Genomic DNA, 15062 nt, shown 5'->3' on the forward strand with positions numbered 1-15062 from the left:
AAAACATGTGAGTATCATCATAAAAGTAGCATGGAACATAAGAAATTATAGATATGTTTGAGACGTATCAGTGTGTTAGGGGAATGTGGACTTTCGTATCTTGGATATTTGTGTAACAAATTCACCTAGCATCGAGGGGGAATTCGTAAACGCCTTGATTGTGCTCTAGTTACTCTGAGGTGGAAGAATTTTGTATTGGCGTCACCTTCCTTCAAATTAGCAATTCAGGTACATTGCTTTTTCCAGGACCTCTCCGAAACGGCCAAATTAACCACCTTCCTTTTGAGCCGATCTCGAAGATCATGCTCCTCGAGAGGGAGCGTCCTATTTTATTGAGCAATGTCACGGCTCCTTTGATTCATAAGATAGAAAAAACATAAGCATATGAAACCATAGAATGCTTGAATCCTATAGGGAAAAAAGTGTGTATGATTGTAGCAAAGAAATTTTCATGAGGTATATGACCTAATGATTTTTCTATAGGATTTACACTACAAAATTCTTATAGAATTAGTTCATATTGATTATGTTCCTATGAATCAAATAATTTATGTAAAAAAAAGAATTCATAGAATCCAAATCCTACATAATATATATACAAATTCTATAAATTAAAGGAGCCGTGAAGTTGTAAGATGACAAGAACGGTGGCATGTAAGATGGCTTTGGATTTGGACAAGACTCACAGCTCCACGTGGACAAGTGCTTGCCGGTCCGTTGCAACTTGTGCAAAAGAATGTGGCAAGGCCCCACATGATTGATGGGGGCATTCCACACATTTTTGTGTCGACAATAAAAACAATATCGCATTGCAATTTTTTTTTTTGAAACAAGGCAAAAGACTTGCCATTTTCATTGATAAAGAAGAAGTTTTAGAGTTTTACATTCCCATACTTGGCCAAAATGCCAAGCCAAAAACCTAACACCTACTCTCGCGGTATTACATTACTCAATGCTTTTGCTCCCGCCATACTCCACATAGCAACCTCGTCTTTGATCTTCGTTATTACCATGTCCGTGGTGGAAGCTTTGTTTCGGAAAACACGTGCATTTCGCTCCTTCCATATTTCCCATGATATCAACATAGCAAGAGAAGCCATGGCCTTTCTACCTTGCCTTTGCTTATGGATCTCCTCGGTCCACCATTCTTTGACATTTCCTCTAGAATGCCAAGCACTTGGGTCAACATCATGTAGCCCTAGCCAACTTCTCACACTTGACCAAACTCTAATGGTGAAACGACACTTGAAGAGCAAGTGGGAGGCGGATTCATGAACTTGGTTGCAAAGCTTGCACGTTCGACAATTTGGCCATCCCCTCCTTTGGAGCCTATCCGCCGTCCAAACTCTATTTTGGATAATCAACCACGCGAACGTTTTGCATTTAGGTGGAGCCCAAGGTTTCCAAACAATGGAAGGAAAAGATGATTTTGTGTGACCCAAGAATTGCATATTGTATGCCGATTTGGAGGAGTAGCATCCACTATTGGTGAGCTTCCAAGAGATGGAATCCGAGGTGTTGGAGTTCAATTGCACCGGTTGAATCATTTCCCAAAGGGTTGCAAATTGCGTGATGTGCTCAAGTGTTAGACCATCATTGGTGTTGATCTTAGAGATCCAAAAATTGGCATCCAAAGCCTTGCTAACGGAACACCTTTTTCCTTGTGATATTTTGTAGACGAGGGGTGCGATGTCTTTCGGTCTTTTCCCATCAAGCCAAGGGTCCTCCCAAAAAATTGCCTTCTTTCCATTTCCAATGGAGATCTTTGTCGCCGCGGCGAATAGCTCTTTATCTTGGTTGTTGCATGGGTTTCCAAGGCCAACCCACGGTCTTGCCTCATCACTCCATTCATGCCAAAGCCATCTCATATGAAGAGCCGAAGCGAATTTAGCAAGGTTTAGAATCCCAAGACCTCCGTATTCCTTGGGCTTACACACCATATCCCAACAAACTTTGCATTTTCCTCCGCTGACTTTATCACTTGCCGCCCAAAGAAAGGCTCTTCGAATGCTATCAATTTTCATGAGCACCTCAACCGGCACATTGAGGACGGTAATGTAGTAGATGGCGATGCTAGTGAGGACGGACTTAACAAGGGTGGACCGGCCAGCCATGGTAACATGTTTCCCAATCCATGGCAAGAGCTTGGCGGCCACTTTATCTTCTAACGGTTGGAAGTGTATCCTTTTTAACCTAGTGACCGAAAGAGGAAGTCCGAGGTACTTCATTGGGAAGCTTGTACGGGAAGCCGGAAAGGCTTGAAGGATGTCATTGAGATCAAGCTCCGTACATCTAATCGCCGCCACTTGACTTTTTGTGCAATTAGTGACAAGACCGGTTACATCTCCAAAGTGTTGCAAGGTGGTAGAAAGGTAGTTGATGTCATCCTTGTTGGGAACCATGAAAATAGCGGCGTCATCGGCATAAAGAGAGGTGCGGACCGTGGGAGCCCTCCCCCTCAACTTATGGAGATGCCCTTGTTCGGTGGCCTTCCGAAGAATGTGATGAAGTGGATCAATGGCCAACACAAAGAGGAGAGGAGACAACGGGTCCCCTTGTCGGAGCCCCCTTCCATGCTTGATGGGGTCTCCGGCGATGCCATTGAGAAGCACTCTTGAAGATGAGGTTGATAGGAGGGCAGCGATCCAATCCCGAAATTTGCTTGGGAAGCCCAAGTGTTGGAGCAAATCCATCAAGTAGTCCCATCTAACCGAGTCGAAAGCTTTTTTGATGTCAAGCTTGAATAGAAGCGTTGGCGTTTTGGACCTATGTAGTTTCCTTGCCAAGTTCCGAACATACAAGAAGTTATCATGGATACTCCTTTTCTTAATGAAGGCACTTTGGGCATTTGAGACAAGCATATTCATGTAGGGTGCAAGACGAGTGGCCAACATCTTGGATATTAATTTTGCGATGGCATGAATGAGGCTTATTGGGTATTAATTTTGCGATGGCATTGCAATTTTGCATGCTTGTAGAATACTGACAAGCTTCATAATTGTTTTCAAATTTTCTAAAACTTGTAAAAAGAAATTTTGATATAGAGAGATCACTGGAGGCTGGAGCTCACGTGCGAGAAGAATTTTAGCCAAGTACTGTACTAGTACCAACTAGTGATGAAATATTCATGGAAGCGTTTGTCGTGTTTTCTTCTTTTGAACTGGCTGCACAGCACATCATCCCTTATCTAGTGACGAGATACTCATAAGTGCACGATAATGGTGCGTACTTTTCCTGCCTGAGCTGGATACATCAATCAGGCGCTACGCAGATTGGTTACAAGCAGGAAAGTATACGTATATTAGTCCCCTTTGCCCTTTCCACCCAAACATTCATCAGTCATCGACCATACCGAACTGTCCAGTGTGTAGTCCCTTCCACAAATCCAGCTGTTAACCAATTCCTCAACTTGATATTAGTGGTTCAATCAGCACAGGGAGCAACCGGACTCTCCAGATATCTCGTGCTGACGCCGGCGTCGCAGCATGATCACAGCAGAGCCATCTTTAGCGTCTGTCATCAGCACACACTCTAAGACTGCTCATAGTGGGAGTAACTTAGGTAGTAACATCACACATTTTAAGGTATTTTGGTGACATGGCATAGCAATAAATGAAGAAAGAGAGAGAGGTGGTAACTAGTAGCTATGTTACCATAACATCACACATCCCAAGATAAAATGAGTCTACTAACAAATAAATGAGACTTTGCATGATACCATCTCTAAGTTACTTTCCACTATGAAGATAGTAACATAGACTAGTAACTTATGCATGACACCACCTTATGTTACTCCCCACTATGAGCAGCCTAACACTGCCCTTCGATATTTTCCTGGAAGCAGGGCAGTTCTGCGGTGTGCCCGTTATCGTCGCTGTTTAATTACGTCTCGGATAAGCACGAGCTTGCGAGATTTTTCTAATGCCGTGGATAGTTAAAGATCGACGAGGATTGCTTCGTGCTCTGCACCTTCTTGCTTGATGGTTGCAATTTGCAAAAGCAGACGGCGACCACCTCGCGCCACGCCCTGCCCACTTGCTCCAATCTTGGAACACCATCACGACTTTTCCCCTCGAATTATGGGAGATTGATTGGTTGATCTTGCCGCTCCGCCTGGGAAGCCTCGTGTTTGTTTAATGCTAGGGTTTTTGGCGGTCCCGATGATCATTTCATTCGGCATTGTTTGTTTGATTCATGTTTGGGATAGTAGCTGAAATCAAATTTGGCTGGTGGTGCTCCTTTTATTAAAAAAAAGGTTTCGCTTAACTAACCGCTTGAATGTACTTTCTTTGCAAACTTAGATCATAAAAACACTATTTATGTGTTCATGTGTTGGCTTAGTAGGTGTGTCCCTGTTGTTTGGGTCTTCTATTAGGCTTGGATGTTGGTGAGTGTGCTGGTTGGTGTTTGGATGGGCATGGCCCTATTGTTTTCGGTTTTCGCCCAATTTTCTCCTAAAAATTGAAGATTTTTTTCTTAATTAATGGATGAGGCAAAGCTTTTACCTCCGTTAAAAAAACACTATTTAAGCATGAATATGATGGTGTCATTTGCAACTCTAGGGGTTTCGCGTGGAAGGCCAGGACTGACATAAGTAGCGTCCACTGCATGGTGGCATGGGACAAGGTGATCTCTCCTAAAATTTGGGATGACTTGCGATGCCGCTAGGCCTAGCTGCAATGGGTGGACACGACCAAGGATTGAGCGTAATTTGACTTGCAGATTCCGCACCTGACTTGGGCTCTTTTCGAGTCCGCCGCAATGATGGTTGTGGGTAAAAAAAAAACGGTGAAAAGGCTTTGTTCTGGAAGGACCATTGGTTACAGAGGGCTAGGGTGTTGGACTACGCGCCAAACTTGGTGGCCATGGTCTCGGCGCGGAAGGTAGGTCCATACGGTCAAGGACGGTCTTTCGGGCGAGTGGTTGCGTGACTGTGGGCTAGACCTAGGTCGCTCATCGATGTTGGAGTTCTTTCACCTCTTGGGCATCCTTGCCGACTGCACGCTGGTACCAAAGCATGAGAAGTCCTTTGTGTGGCGTTGGTTAGCGGACTGCGTGTTCTCGGCGAAGTCGGTTACGTCGCATTCTTTGTTGGGACTGGTTGGCGTCGGTCGCTTCGGAGATTTGATGCTCAAGGGCACCCTATAGCTGCAAGTTCTTTGCTTTCCTTGTGTCCACTAAATGGTGCTAGACGGCAGACAAACTTTAGCGTCGTCAACTCCCGTGTTCGGCTGCTTGCCCTCTTTGCGATCAGGAGCAGGAGACTATCCAGCACCTACTGCTAGGTTGTGTTGTCGCTCGTGAGGTGTGGATGCGGGCGTTGACACGGTGGGGAAGCTAGAGCAGATGCCCGATGTTGACATGGACATCATCCATTGGTGGACCTCTCTCACCAACCCAAAGGCAGTGCGGAGGGACCTGTGAGCAACGGTCATCTTAGTGTTTTGCTGCATCGAGAGGGACCGAAATGACGTTGTCTTCAACGTGCGACCCCGGAGGCGGGGGGCCATTAGACATAGGATCAATGGGTAATTCCAAGGTGGCGAGTAGCTAGGCTTTTCCGCTCGGATTCTCTGAGCATTTCCCTTTCTTGTAGCGTGAAGAGATTAGAGTTGTCACCCCTTGTTGACAAGGGAACCTTGTGGTTCAGGTTTCCTTGCCCTTTCTTTTATGCGATTAGTACACATTCCATGATGTATTCTTAAAAAAAATTGGTACCGTTAACAAGAACAACAAAATGCTGCTAAGAAAATGCCCCCGCAAAAGAACAACAAAATGCAGCGACTGATTCATTCATTTGTTGGTTGCTTGAACTGAATTCGAACTCTCGGATCGATGACACAGCAAACGAGAGAAAATGTGGTGATCTATTCATACATTTGTTGGTTGCTAGAAGTGAATTCAAACTCTCGGGTCGATGACATAAGAAAGGGGCATGAATTTGTTGGTTGCTTCTTCGAAGTGAGTTCAAACACTTGGGTAGATGACATACTGGCAAAGAGGAAAATGCAGTAATCCTTCAACGCATTTGCTGGTTGCTTGAACTGGATATCAACAGTCGAGCAAACGGGATTCTTCTCGACCTCTCCTTCGCCCAACAGACGTTTGTACAGTTTAGTTACCGTTACGCTAATGCAATCAACCTGACAGTGACGCAAGTAACCACACGACTCACAACGAACCACGACGACTGGATACTACAGTGTCCCTTCGGCCCACTTGGGCGAGTTGCACCGGGCAGATCGAGGAAGTATCTCGGCTCCGCCACGCCCAATTGCTCCGATCTTATCGATCCGTCGGAATATCCAATGGCGCCGTCGCTGTGGTGCTTTGCCTTGGCTGGCCGTCCCATTCCGTTGCCATCGATCTCGCACTTGCGAAACTGTGCAAGGCAGCGGCCGCTGTCACGGCCATGCACTTGCCGCTGAATCCGTTCCACATTGTCTGTCCTAGCTGACGAGCTGCTGCACGCGCACCTGCTCGACGGGCGCGGCGGGGAACCAGGTCTGCGCCGGGCGTGTGAGCTGGGAGGGCGGCGGCACCAGGGCCATGGCCATGGACGCGGCCGCCGCCTCGCCTCGTTTTCTTCTCTTCGGGGAGGGCCCGGACGAGGAGGTAGAGTGTGAGGAGGACGAGTCGGAGGTGGTTGGTTCGGGCGACGGGCGCTTGTCGCCGGCGGCAGAGGCACCGGCGGCGGCTGCGGCGTGGGCGGCGGCGATCTCGGAGCCGATGCGGAGCGGGAAGTTGAGGAGCGCGCGGGAGCCGCGCATGCGGTAGGCGGCGCGGTCGTAGGCGACGGCGGCGTCCTCGGCGGTGTCGTAGGTGCCGAGCCAGACGCGCGCGCCGTTCCTGGCCGGGTCCCGGATCTCCGCGGCGAACTTGCCCCAGGGCCGCTGGCGCACCCCGCGGTAGTGCTTGCCCCTGGCCACCGCCGCGGCCTGCTCCTCGCGCCTGGGCGTGTGCTCCTCGGTGGGCGTGGTGGGGTAGCAGTCGAGCAGCTCCGGCTCGAGGGAGGAGGCGCAGGCGTCGTCGACGTAGGAGCAGGAGGAGGAGGAGTCCGGGGAGGACGGCAGCGGCTCGGGCTTGACGGCGGCGAAGGAGCCGTCGGGCAGCCAGCCGCAGGAGAAGGCGTCGCGGAGCGCGCCGTAGACGACCATGTCGTCGGCGTCGTCGGCGCGGAACGGGAGCGACTCGCTCCACTGGTCCGCCACCAGGCTCCCGAAGCTGGCGCTGCGGCAGTAGGCCGGCCTCGGCCTCCCCGCCGCCTCGGGCGAGGGCGATGCGGCCGCCGTGTCGTCCATGAGGTGGTGCCTGATGGTGTCCAGCACCGTCGTCGCCGGGTTCAGCAGCATGGTGGTGCTCCTCTGCTTTGTCGCTCGCTCTGTCTCGTGCTGATCACTGTGTGTGTGTGAACGAACTGGAAGTGGCGTGGCGAATGGTCCGAATCGGGTCGGGGTGGCGGGTTATATAGTCGGCGTGGGCTGCCCCTCGGGGTCGCGGTTCGTTGAACTTTCGTTCGTGCCTTGGGTTGGAATCCATGGATCCACGTAACGGAATGGGTAAAATAAGCCCGGAAAAGGCAGAGGCCCAGGTGAATAAATGTGAGGTGAGCCCGATTTGGTTTAGTGGACATGTATTTTTATTGTGCAGGAACAAAGTGGGAGGAGTATTTTACGGAGAGGCTCTCTCGCCTTTTGCGCTACCCGATTTTTTTGTTGGGATGTGGGGGTGACATCAGCGATGAGGTCGTCAGCTCCGACCTTGCGTGGCCCGCCCGTCTACTCCCGCCGCTGTGGCCTGTGGGGCGATCGTGTGTGGCAGCCTGACAGGGACATGTTTTATTTTTCGCGGGAAGCTCGTATCGATCGATATTTGAGGATGCCTTCTAGATGATCGTCCCAACCTCGGCCTGTTTTCGGCATATTCTCGGATTACTGTTCGGATCAACTGATGAGAAACCCAGATTCATCTGGAAACCGTTCAAAGTCACTTGCTTACGCTGGGCATGCACTTTGTTCTCGATCGCTTTGCCCTTTCTTACAAGGAAACATGGAGGCTCTCACTTTTCCACTCTCTCGTCTCGTTCAACACCGTCTTTAAATATCTTCTTCAACCTAAGTGAAGCAGCACAAAGTTGTGTGGAGGAAGAACTTAATCGTGTTGCTACAACGTGGACATCACAAATGTTAAAGAAACCGCATCAACTTACTACGCTAGATATCGCTCTAGGGGTGTAACCTAGATATCACTCTAGGAACGGGGCTGTCAAGAGTTCAGGCAAACTCTCAACGCACAAGATCTAATTCATGATATAAAACAAGAACGCAAAGTTCTCTTTATTGATAGGTAGTGGGTACATAGTCCGATTTCATAGGTAGAGGCTGGACCTCTATTTATAGGCTGCATAAGCCTTCACTACTTAGCTCTACTCACAACTAGAGTGTTCTAGAGAACAGTATATAAGCTAGGAAAAGAAACAGACACAACCTAGTTACAACTCATAGCTAGAACACTCTAGAAACCACTACAACACATATGACTACAGGACCAAACTACCTAGAATATAATAGAAGTGTGTAGAAGCTAGTACTAGATTTTACTTTGTTCTATTTTATTGTATTTTCTCTTCTGTCCCTCATCACTAAGCTTCCCCCTCCCCCTCTTCGATGGCTTCAATATGCGCTCGCCAGAGAGGGTGGAGGGATGGGGGCCGCCCTTGTGTAGACATTAGTTCTAGTTGGTGTTTTCATGCCAACACAGGATGAATTTCAACCTTTGTGATGTTATGCCACTTCTGAGGGGCTTGTGATCAAGCTACAATGCTGCTGGCTCCCGCCTCTCCGAACCAAGTGGTTTAATCGCTTGCAGTGTTGACATTGGATCGCCCGCCAACAATCAAGGCTCCTACCATCCAGGACTGCTACCCTGAAACCAAACCGAGCGCACCTTTGAACCGAAGAAACGATGGGACACGCCGTCTTACGGTCATCGGAAACTGACAAGACGACGAGGGATGATTCCCCGTCCGGATCAACGGCTTACAACCACCACAACCACTAATGTCATTGGATATAGAGAGGAGGTTGTTGGGCTCGAAAAGTGGCCTAGGCTCGAGGCAACCAGTAGCAGCCACACTGCCCTCCCGCCGAGCTATACGAATATAACATTCTAAAAAGCATTTAAAATAAAAAAATATATGTTCATGATGCAAAAAAACGCCAGTCTGACAAAAAAAATCGAAAATTATTATCTCGGCCTGATAAGGCCGAAAAACGTCGTCCTGCAGCGAAGAAGAAACATGGAAAAATGAATGACGGACGACGAGCCGTGATGACAAAAACAATGGGTCGGTATTGAATGCAAGTGGCCCTCCGGTCTGCCATCGGAGGAAGAAATAGCGTACAAGTCATGCGGTGCATTGCTTCTGGACCGCCCGCTGCTTGCGCTTTCGCGCACATGGAGATAGAGACGGTTTATTTTCTACGTAGGGCCCGAACCCGCGAGAAACCATTGTTAAAATCTAAATACGCTAGTGCAAAGAGTAGGATTTGCCACCACAACCGAGAGCTCATCATCGCCTTTAGGTTCAGTGTTAGTTTGGCGCAGATTAAGCTGAGCGCTGACAGGATTGCATATTCGTCCGGTTTAACTTTTACACCGGCGCTAGGCCGAGATAATTCTTGCTTACACCAGGGGCATGTCACGAGATAAAATAAGAGCCGTCGGTAGAGCACGTGATTTTCTTTCGGATCTGGACTACGGAGGATGAATGACCCTGATTTGGCGTGGAAGTCATAAAGGTCAAATGGAGAAACGGTTTGGTGGCATCGACGGCGACACGCATGTCTTTGTCGTTTCCATCCAGATAAGATCAGCATCAGCAATGGAGTATTCAGAGCAGCTAGCGTTTTCACTTAGCAGGATATGAACAGGAAGATGCCATGACGAGAGGTCAATTGTACAGGTAACTGATCCTGCATCTTATATCCTGCTTAGCATTGAGTTTGGTTTCACACCCTGACTAGTCCAACTCTCCTACGTCAACTATATATGAGAGGAGAGGTTGAAATAATTGCGGTCTTTGCGTGCTTTGCAAGCAAATATAAGAATCGGTGGCTCACCTATTTATCCATTACCGGTATACCATAATATTTTGGGGGTATGACCTAGAATTTGCTTGGCCTATCTACCATTACCATCCATGGGTGGTCTAACGAGTGGTCAATCGACAAAATGGTGGTGGCCCACCATGTCCATCAAAGCGACTTCGAATCGAAAAACAATGGCCTCCTTCACCATGTTGATTAGAGAAAGTACAATAAGTCCTAATCAGTTGGTTATAAGGATTAAAATAGTATATTATTGCTTAGTTGGAAGAGAGATGAGGAGAGAGAAGGAAAGTGGGGTGTTATGCAAGAGCCAGCTGTAGCACATGCTTCTAGGCACTTTATAAGAGTGAAAGATGGGTCATACAAATATAAAGTACTACACTTGTATAGCTCACTATTGTATATGTTGGCTCTAAGTTAGCTATAGATAACATAACACTTGGCTTATAGCCAGCAGCTGGCTACATTATTGAAATTGCTCTTAATTGGACGAGTTGGAACAAGAGAAATGCAAGGGTTTTCAAAAATAGATCCGCCCTAACCACCATCTTACCTGAAAGTATCAACAATGAGATGAAGCTTTGGGTCGCGGCAGGGATCCAAAAAATGTGGGCTATGTAATGTTGGGAGAGTAATTCGTTTTTTAACCTTGAACACCTCATGACTTCAAAAAAAAAAAAAAAAAAAAAACTATACGCAGCAAGATGTAGAGGCCACCGCTGGGTTCAACACCGAGTTTTCCCCACGATCAAACCTATTTCCGCGAGCACTGAACTGCTGGCCTATCTGTTTCCAACACAGCCTCCACAAGCCACATCTTCTACCGATTATAATAACGGGAGTTGGACTAGTCAATGGTCAAGCCGGACATTGACCGTGGACTGTCTAGGGAGAAGATGAGATCACAGGTCCCACATGGTGGCTCGATCGGCCACAACGACACTATCAATCAGACGGGTCACGGTCTCGCCTCGCACGGACGCAACGGAGCCGGGAGAAAAGTCTGTGCCTTGTGTTGCGTGCAAGCTAGACACTTTCAAAGTCCACGTCTTCCAGCCGAGCTCACCTTCTCGGTCGCTTCCTTCCACCCTTCTAGAAGTTCTTCCAAGCTCCGAGTCTCGGCGACATGATCGAGCAGCTGTAGCCTACAAAATAGGGCACGTCGCTACCACGACCAGTGTACGTATGGTTTCTGCTGTATCACTTGGCCAGTTAGAGTTACCGAAAAAGTGGAAACCGCAAAAGCTTTATTCAATCTCCTGAAAACGTCGCTTAGGATGATTTTACCACTCGCGCAGAATAGAAACCGTAAAACACGAACTGAAAAAATAGAATTAAAATCTCGCGGAAGAATTCATCGATGAACACATATAGATGGTACTTTGATGCTCCAATTGAGCATCAAAATTTACATAATATGTACTAAAAACCTAAATTAAGTACTAGCCCTAACTGCGCGAACTAATTCCGAACAAAATGAGGCCCCGGTGGCCTCCGCGCGCGGCGGTGCCGATGGTGGCGGAGGCAGGCGTCGAGGCGGAGGAGGGCGTCGACGCGGAGGACGGCGAGGAGCTCCTACTCGGAGTCAAGCTCGACGAACGCGGCAGACACACTCCTCCCGACGCGCAACCTCGTACTCCCGCACTTGGCGGACGGCGTCGGCCTCCTCCCGGTGCGAGCGAGCGCGGGCCTCCGCCTGTGTGATCGCCGCCACCTGTGCGATGATGGCGTCCTCCTTGTCGGAGCCGTGCACGTAATCTCCCGCGAAGAACGTTGGCTCCCGCGCGACGACGGCGTCCTCCTCCTCGGAGCTGTCGTAGACGGGCTGGTGCGGGGGGCGGCTCGATCGCCGGAGGAGGAGCCCCCGCCGCCATTGTTCATGTATTTCGCGAGCTTGCCTGGAGGCGTGAGCCCCCAGTTCGTCCACCGGCGGGCGCGACGCTTGAGCGCGCCCTCCGAGCGGTTGAACTTCCACCGTTCCGCCTCCGTGCGGAACACGGGGGCCGCGGCGGCGAGTCCCCGCCGCCCAAACCTGCGCTACCCCTGGGAGAGCTACCGCGCGAAGCCATGGGGTCGCGTAGCTGGGGCGAAACGGCGCTTCAACGCGGTGGATTCCTCGTCGGAGAAGTTTGGTGGTGGTGGCGGAGCGGGTGGCAGCGGCGGAGGGGAGTAGGCTTTGGAAACCGAACTTCCCTCCGTGGCCCGTTTTAATACGGGGCGGCCGTCGAGTTTCTCGGGCCCCGAACTATGTTTACAGGCCAGGCCACAAGTTCGGGCTCTGTTCTGGGCCTCTTTCGGCACGAACCCGTAAACTCGCTGGAATAATACGGTTCTGGCTCGTTTTTTTACTATTAGAGTTGCTCTTACTGCCTGTTGTGTGATCTAAAATGAGCGATGCATGTTCGGTTCAGTTGGGATGCCAGTGTTGTGGAGTCCCGACATGTGGTAGGGCGCTCCTCTACACGCGAGGCCCTGCGAGTTGGCTAGGTCCTTGAGCTGCGAGGCGTGGCAATGGCCAGTTGAAGGCGTAGGCTGGGTCTTCCCGCATATCACGTGGCAGTTGCTCCCGGCGGCGCCTGATCTCGTCGCACCGCGTCCTCCCTTCTAGTGGCACTGAGGTGCACAAAGCACCCTCCGCGCGTTGAGGTGCCCACCAGAGGGGAGGTGGACGTTGTCCCACCCTCCCGTCGTCTTCATCCCTTAAAGCGACGACGCCACGTTGACCGAGTAGGCTTGGACCACGAGGATCTGGCATCGAAGTTGTTCTTGAACTTATTCCATGGCCAAGACTTGCCCATTGCTGGTGGTCTTGTTGTGGGTAGCCGGTGGACTAGGGGCAGTACTCGCTGGAAGTGGCAATGTAGATGATGAGGGAAGGGTATCACCACTTTTATTTTGTTCCAAAGTTTGGACTTTTCTACGTTGAAATGTCTCCTAAAGTTGAAGTGAAGCCTGATTCCAAAACACCTCCAATGCTGCTTCGGTTTGGCCCCAAAGGCATGATTAAGAATTAGAAAGCAGGTCTTCACTCTTGGTTGACATGTTGCTGAACTTTTGGCCGCGACAGTAACAACAGTTTTCAGAGATTTCTTTTACTCTCACTGTCCCATCAAAAGCGTCTCAACTTTATCTAAATTTAGATGTATCTATACATTACTTGGTAGGTAGAAACATCTAAATTTTAGAAGAAATTGGGACACTTTTGATGAGACGGGTGACTAGTTTTAACTATCCTAAACACTTGGGTCGTCGACATTCCTTTTACCATGCCAATGATTGTTGATTGGTCTTCTCCTAGGCTCTAAAACTACAATACTCAGGTCTCCGGAGTACCAAAACATCAAATTCAGAGATAGAACAGGACAGAGCTCGGAGCACTTGCAAAAATCCAGAACCATGCCCACCATATATTTCACACTCCATCTACCGTTTATACTCCGCACAACATCGACCAACCATTTTAGTAGTTGCAATCCTAGTGAGTAGGTCAGACAAGTGTGCAACTTGATGCCGACCGGTGCACTGAACTTATAAAACGTTGAACGCGACCTAATTAAGCACGCGAGATTGCAAAAGATTACTCCTCCTATGATCCCTACCCCAGCATGATCAGCAGGGTTTGAAACGGGAAAGGGAATTGTATATGCCATTCTGCATCGCGCGCAAAATCATCACGCGCTCCACTAGAGGGATATATAACGTGCGTAATAATGTGGTGACTGTGTTTTCTAGAGTCGGTTGTGGCATTCCTCTGTATATGTATTACTGTTTACGTATTTGCAACATGACAGACAGAGGCCTGTCCGGATAAGATTGTCCCCGAATTGTCGTCTGATAATGTGTCCCTGACGTGGACGTGGCATCAAGTCGGCTGTCCTTGGTGCATTGCATTCAGGCTAGAGAACCAGGATCGTACCTGAGCAGAATGGGATCCTCTGAGGCTCTGATCCCAGTTCCCATGTCACTATCCTATCGCATGTAAAAGATGGAGGCCCGAGTGAACCTTAAATACCAAGACAAGACATTCGTAGTACTACTTGTGTCACTTCAGCTCTCACTCACAGAGCTGCAAAACATATCTGAATAGACGTTCAGATAACAGCGAATTTTTTTTAAATAATACACTTTTTAATATTAATTCCAGAAATAATATTCGTTTTTGGCTTATTTCAGAAATAATACACCGTCGGGGTCGGCTAACCCGAAATTACAAAATCGGGGTCGGCGAACCCGATTTAGCACAGTCGGGGCAGTGGAACCCGATTTGTAGAAGAGCTCTGCTGCGGCGTGACAATAAAATATAACTCGGGGTAGTAGAACCCGATTTCAATTAATCGGGGTAGGGAAACCCGATTTTAGCTAATCGGGCCAGGTGAACCCGATTCCAATAAATCGGGATTGTTCAACCCGAGCACCAATTTTTCCCGCCTTTTTGCGTTCACACAGTTTCCCGCCCGCCCTTGCCGCCACTCCTTCCCGGCACCCTTCCCGCCAATCGTTGCCGCCACCATCTCCCGCTGATTTTCCCGCCACCATCTCCGCGCCGGGTGTCGAAATTTAGCCTATAAAAGCAGGCAGCGCTACTCTGGATTGCACAAGTTCTTGTATCTCTATCTTTGTGCTGTTTGCTCACTGTTAGCCATCATGAGTGTGCCGTGCTCTGACCCGGAGTTTAGGCCGGTGAAGGCGAAGGCTGCAAGTTTGCCCCCGGGTGTGACTGCGGAGCGGTGTTGGTGCGGCCGTCTTGCTAAGGTTAAGCAGGTGGAGGATTTCTCCGACTGGTTCGGCATGAAATTTTTCATGTGTGTCATGCAGCAAAGACCACCTTTCTAATGGCTCGTGCTCTATCCACTCTGCAAAATTTTTAATCCGTCGTCCAGGCCTCCTTCTAGTATTGGGTGGGTCAAATCCAGGCAGGTCACATAGCCCAATAGGATGCGCTCGGGGCCTCAC

At 49.2% G+C, this 15062-nt stretch overlaps 1 protein-coding gene across 1 annotated transcript; it reads right to left on the bottom strand.

Moving 5' to 3' along the window:
- Positions 1–5999: 5999 nt before the first annotated feature.
- On the bottom strand, positions 6000–7446 carry LOC127335821 (ethylene-responsive transcription factor 2). Its single transcript, XM_051362555.2, has one exon. It carries the CDS (start codon positions 7350–7352, stop codon positions 6450–6452), a length of 903 nt encoding a protein of 300 aa, XP_051218515.1. The 5' UTR covers positions 7353–7446; the 3' UTR covers positions 6000–6449.
- Between the last annotated feature and the right edge of the window lie 7616 nt (positions 7447–15062).

Source organism: Lolium perenne, chromosome 2, assembly GCF_019359855.2.
Source record: "Lolium perenne isolate Kyuss_39 chromosome 2, Kyuss_2.0, whole genome shotgun sequence".
Taxonomy (NCBI): domain Eukaryota; kingdom Viridiplantae; phylum Streptophyta; class Magnoliopsida; order Poales; family Poaceae; genus Lolium; species Lolium perenne.

Coding starts and splice junctions, on each gene's coding strand:
- LOC127335821 (XM_051362555.2), bottom strand. CDS start 7,352: ATGCTGCTGAACCCGGCGACGACGGTGCTGGACACCATCAGGCACCAC.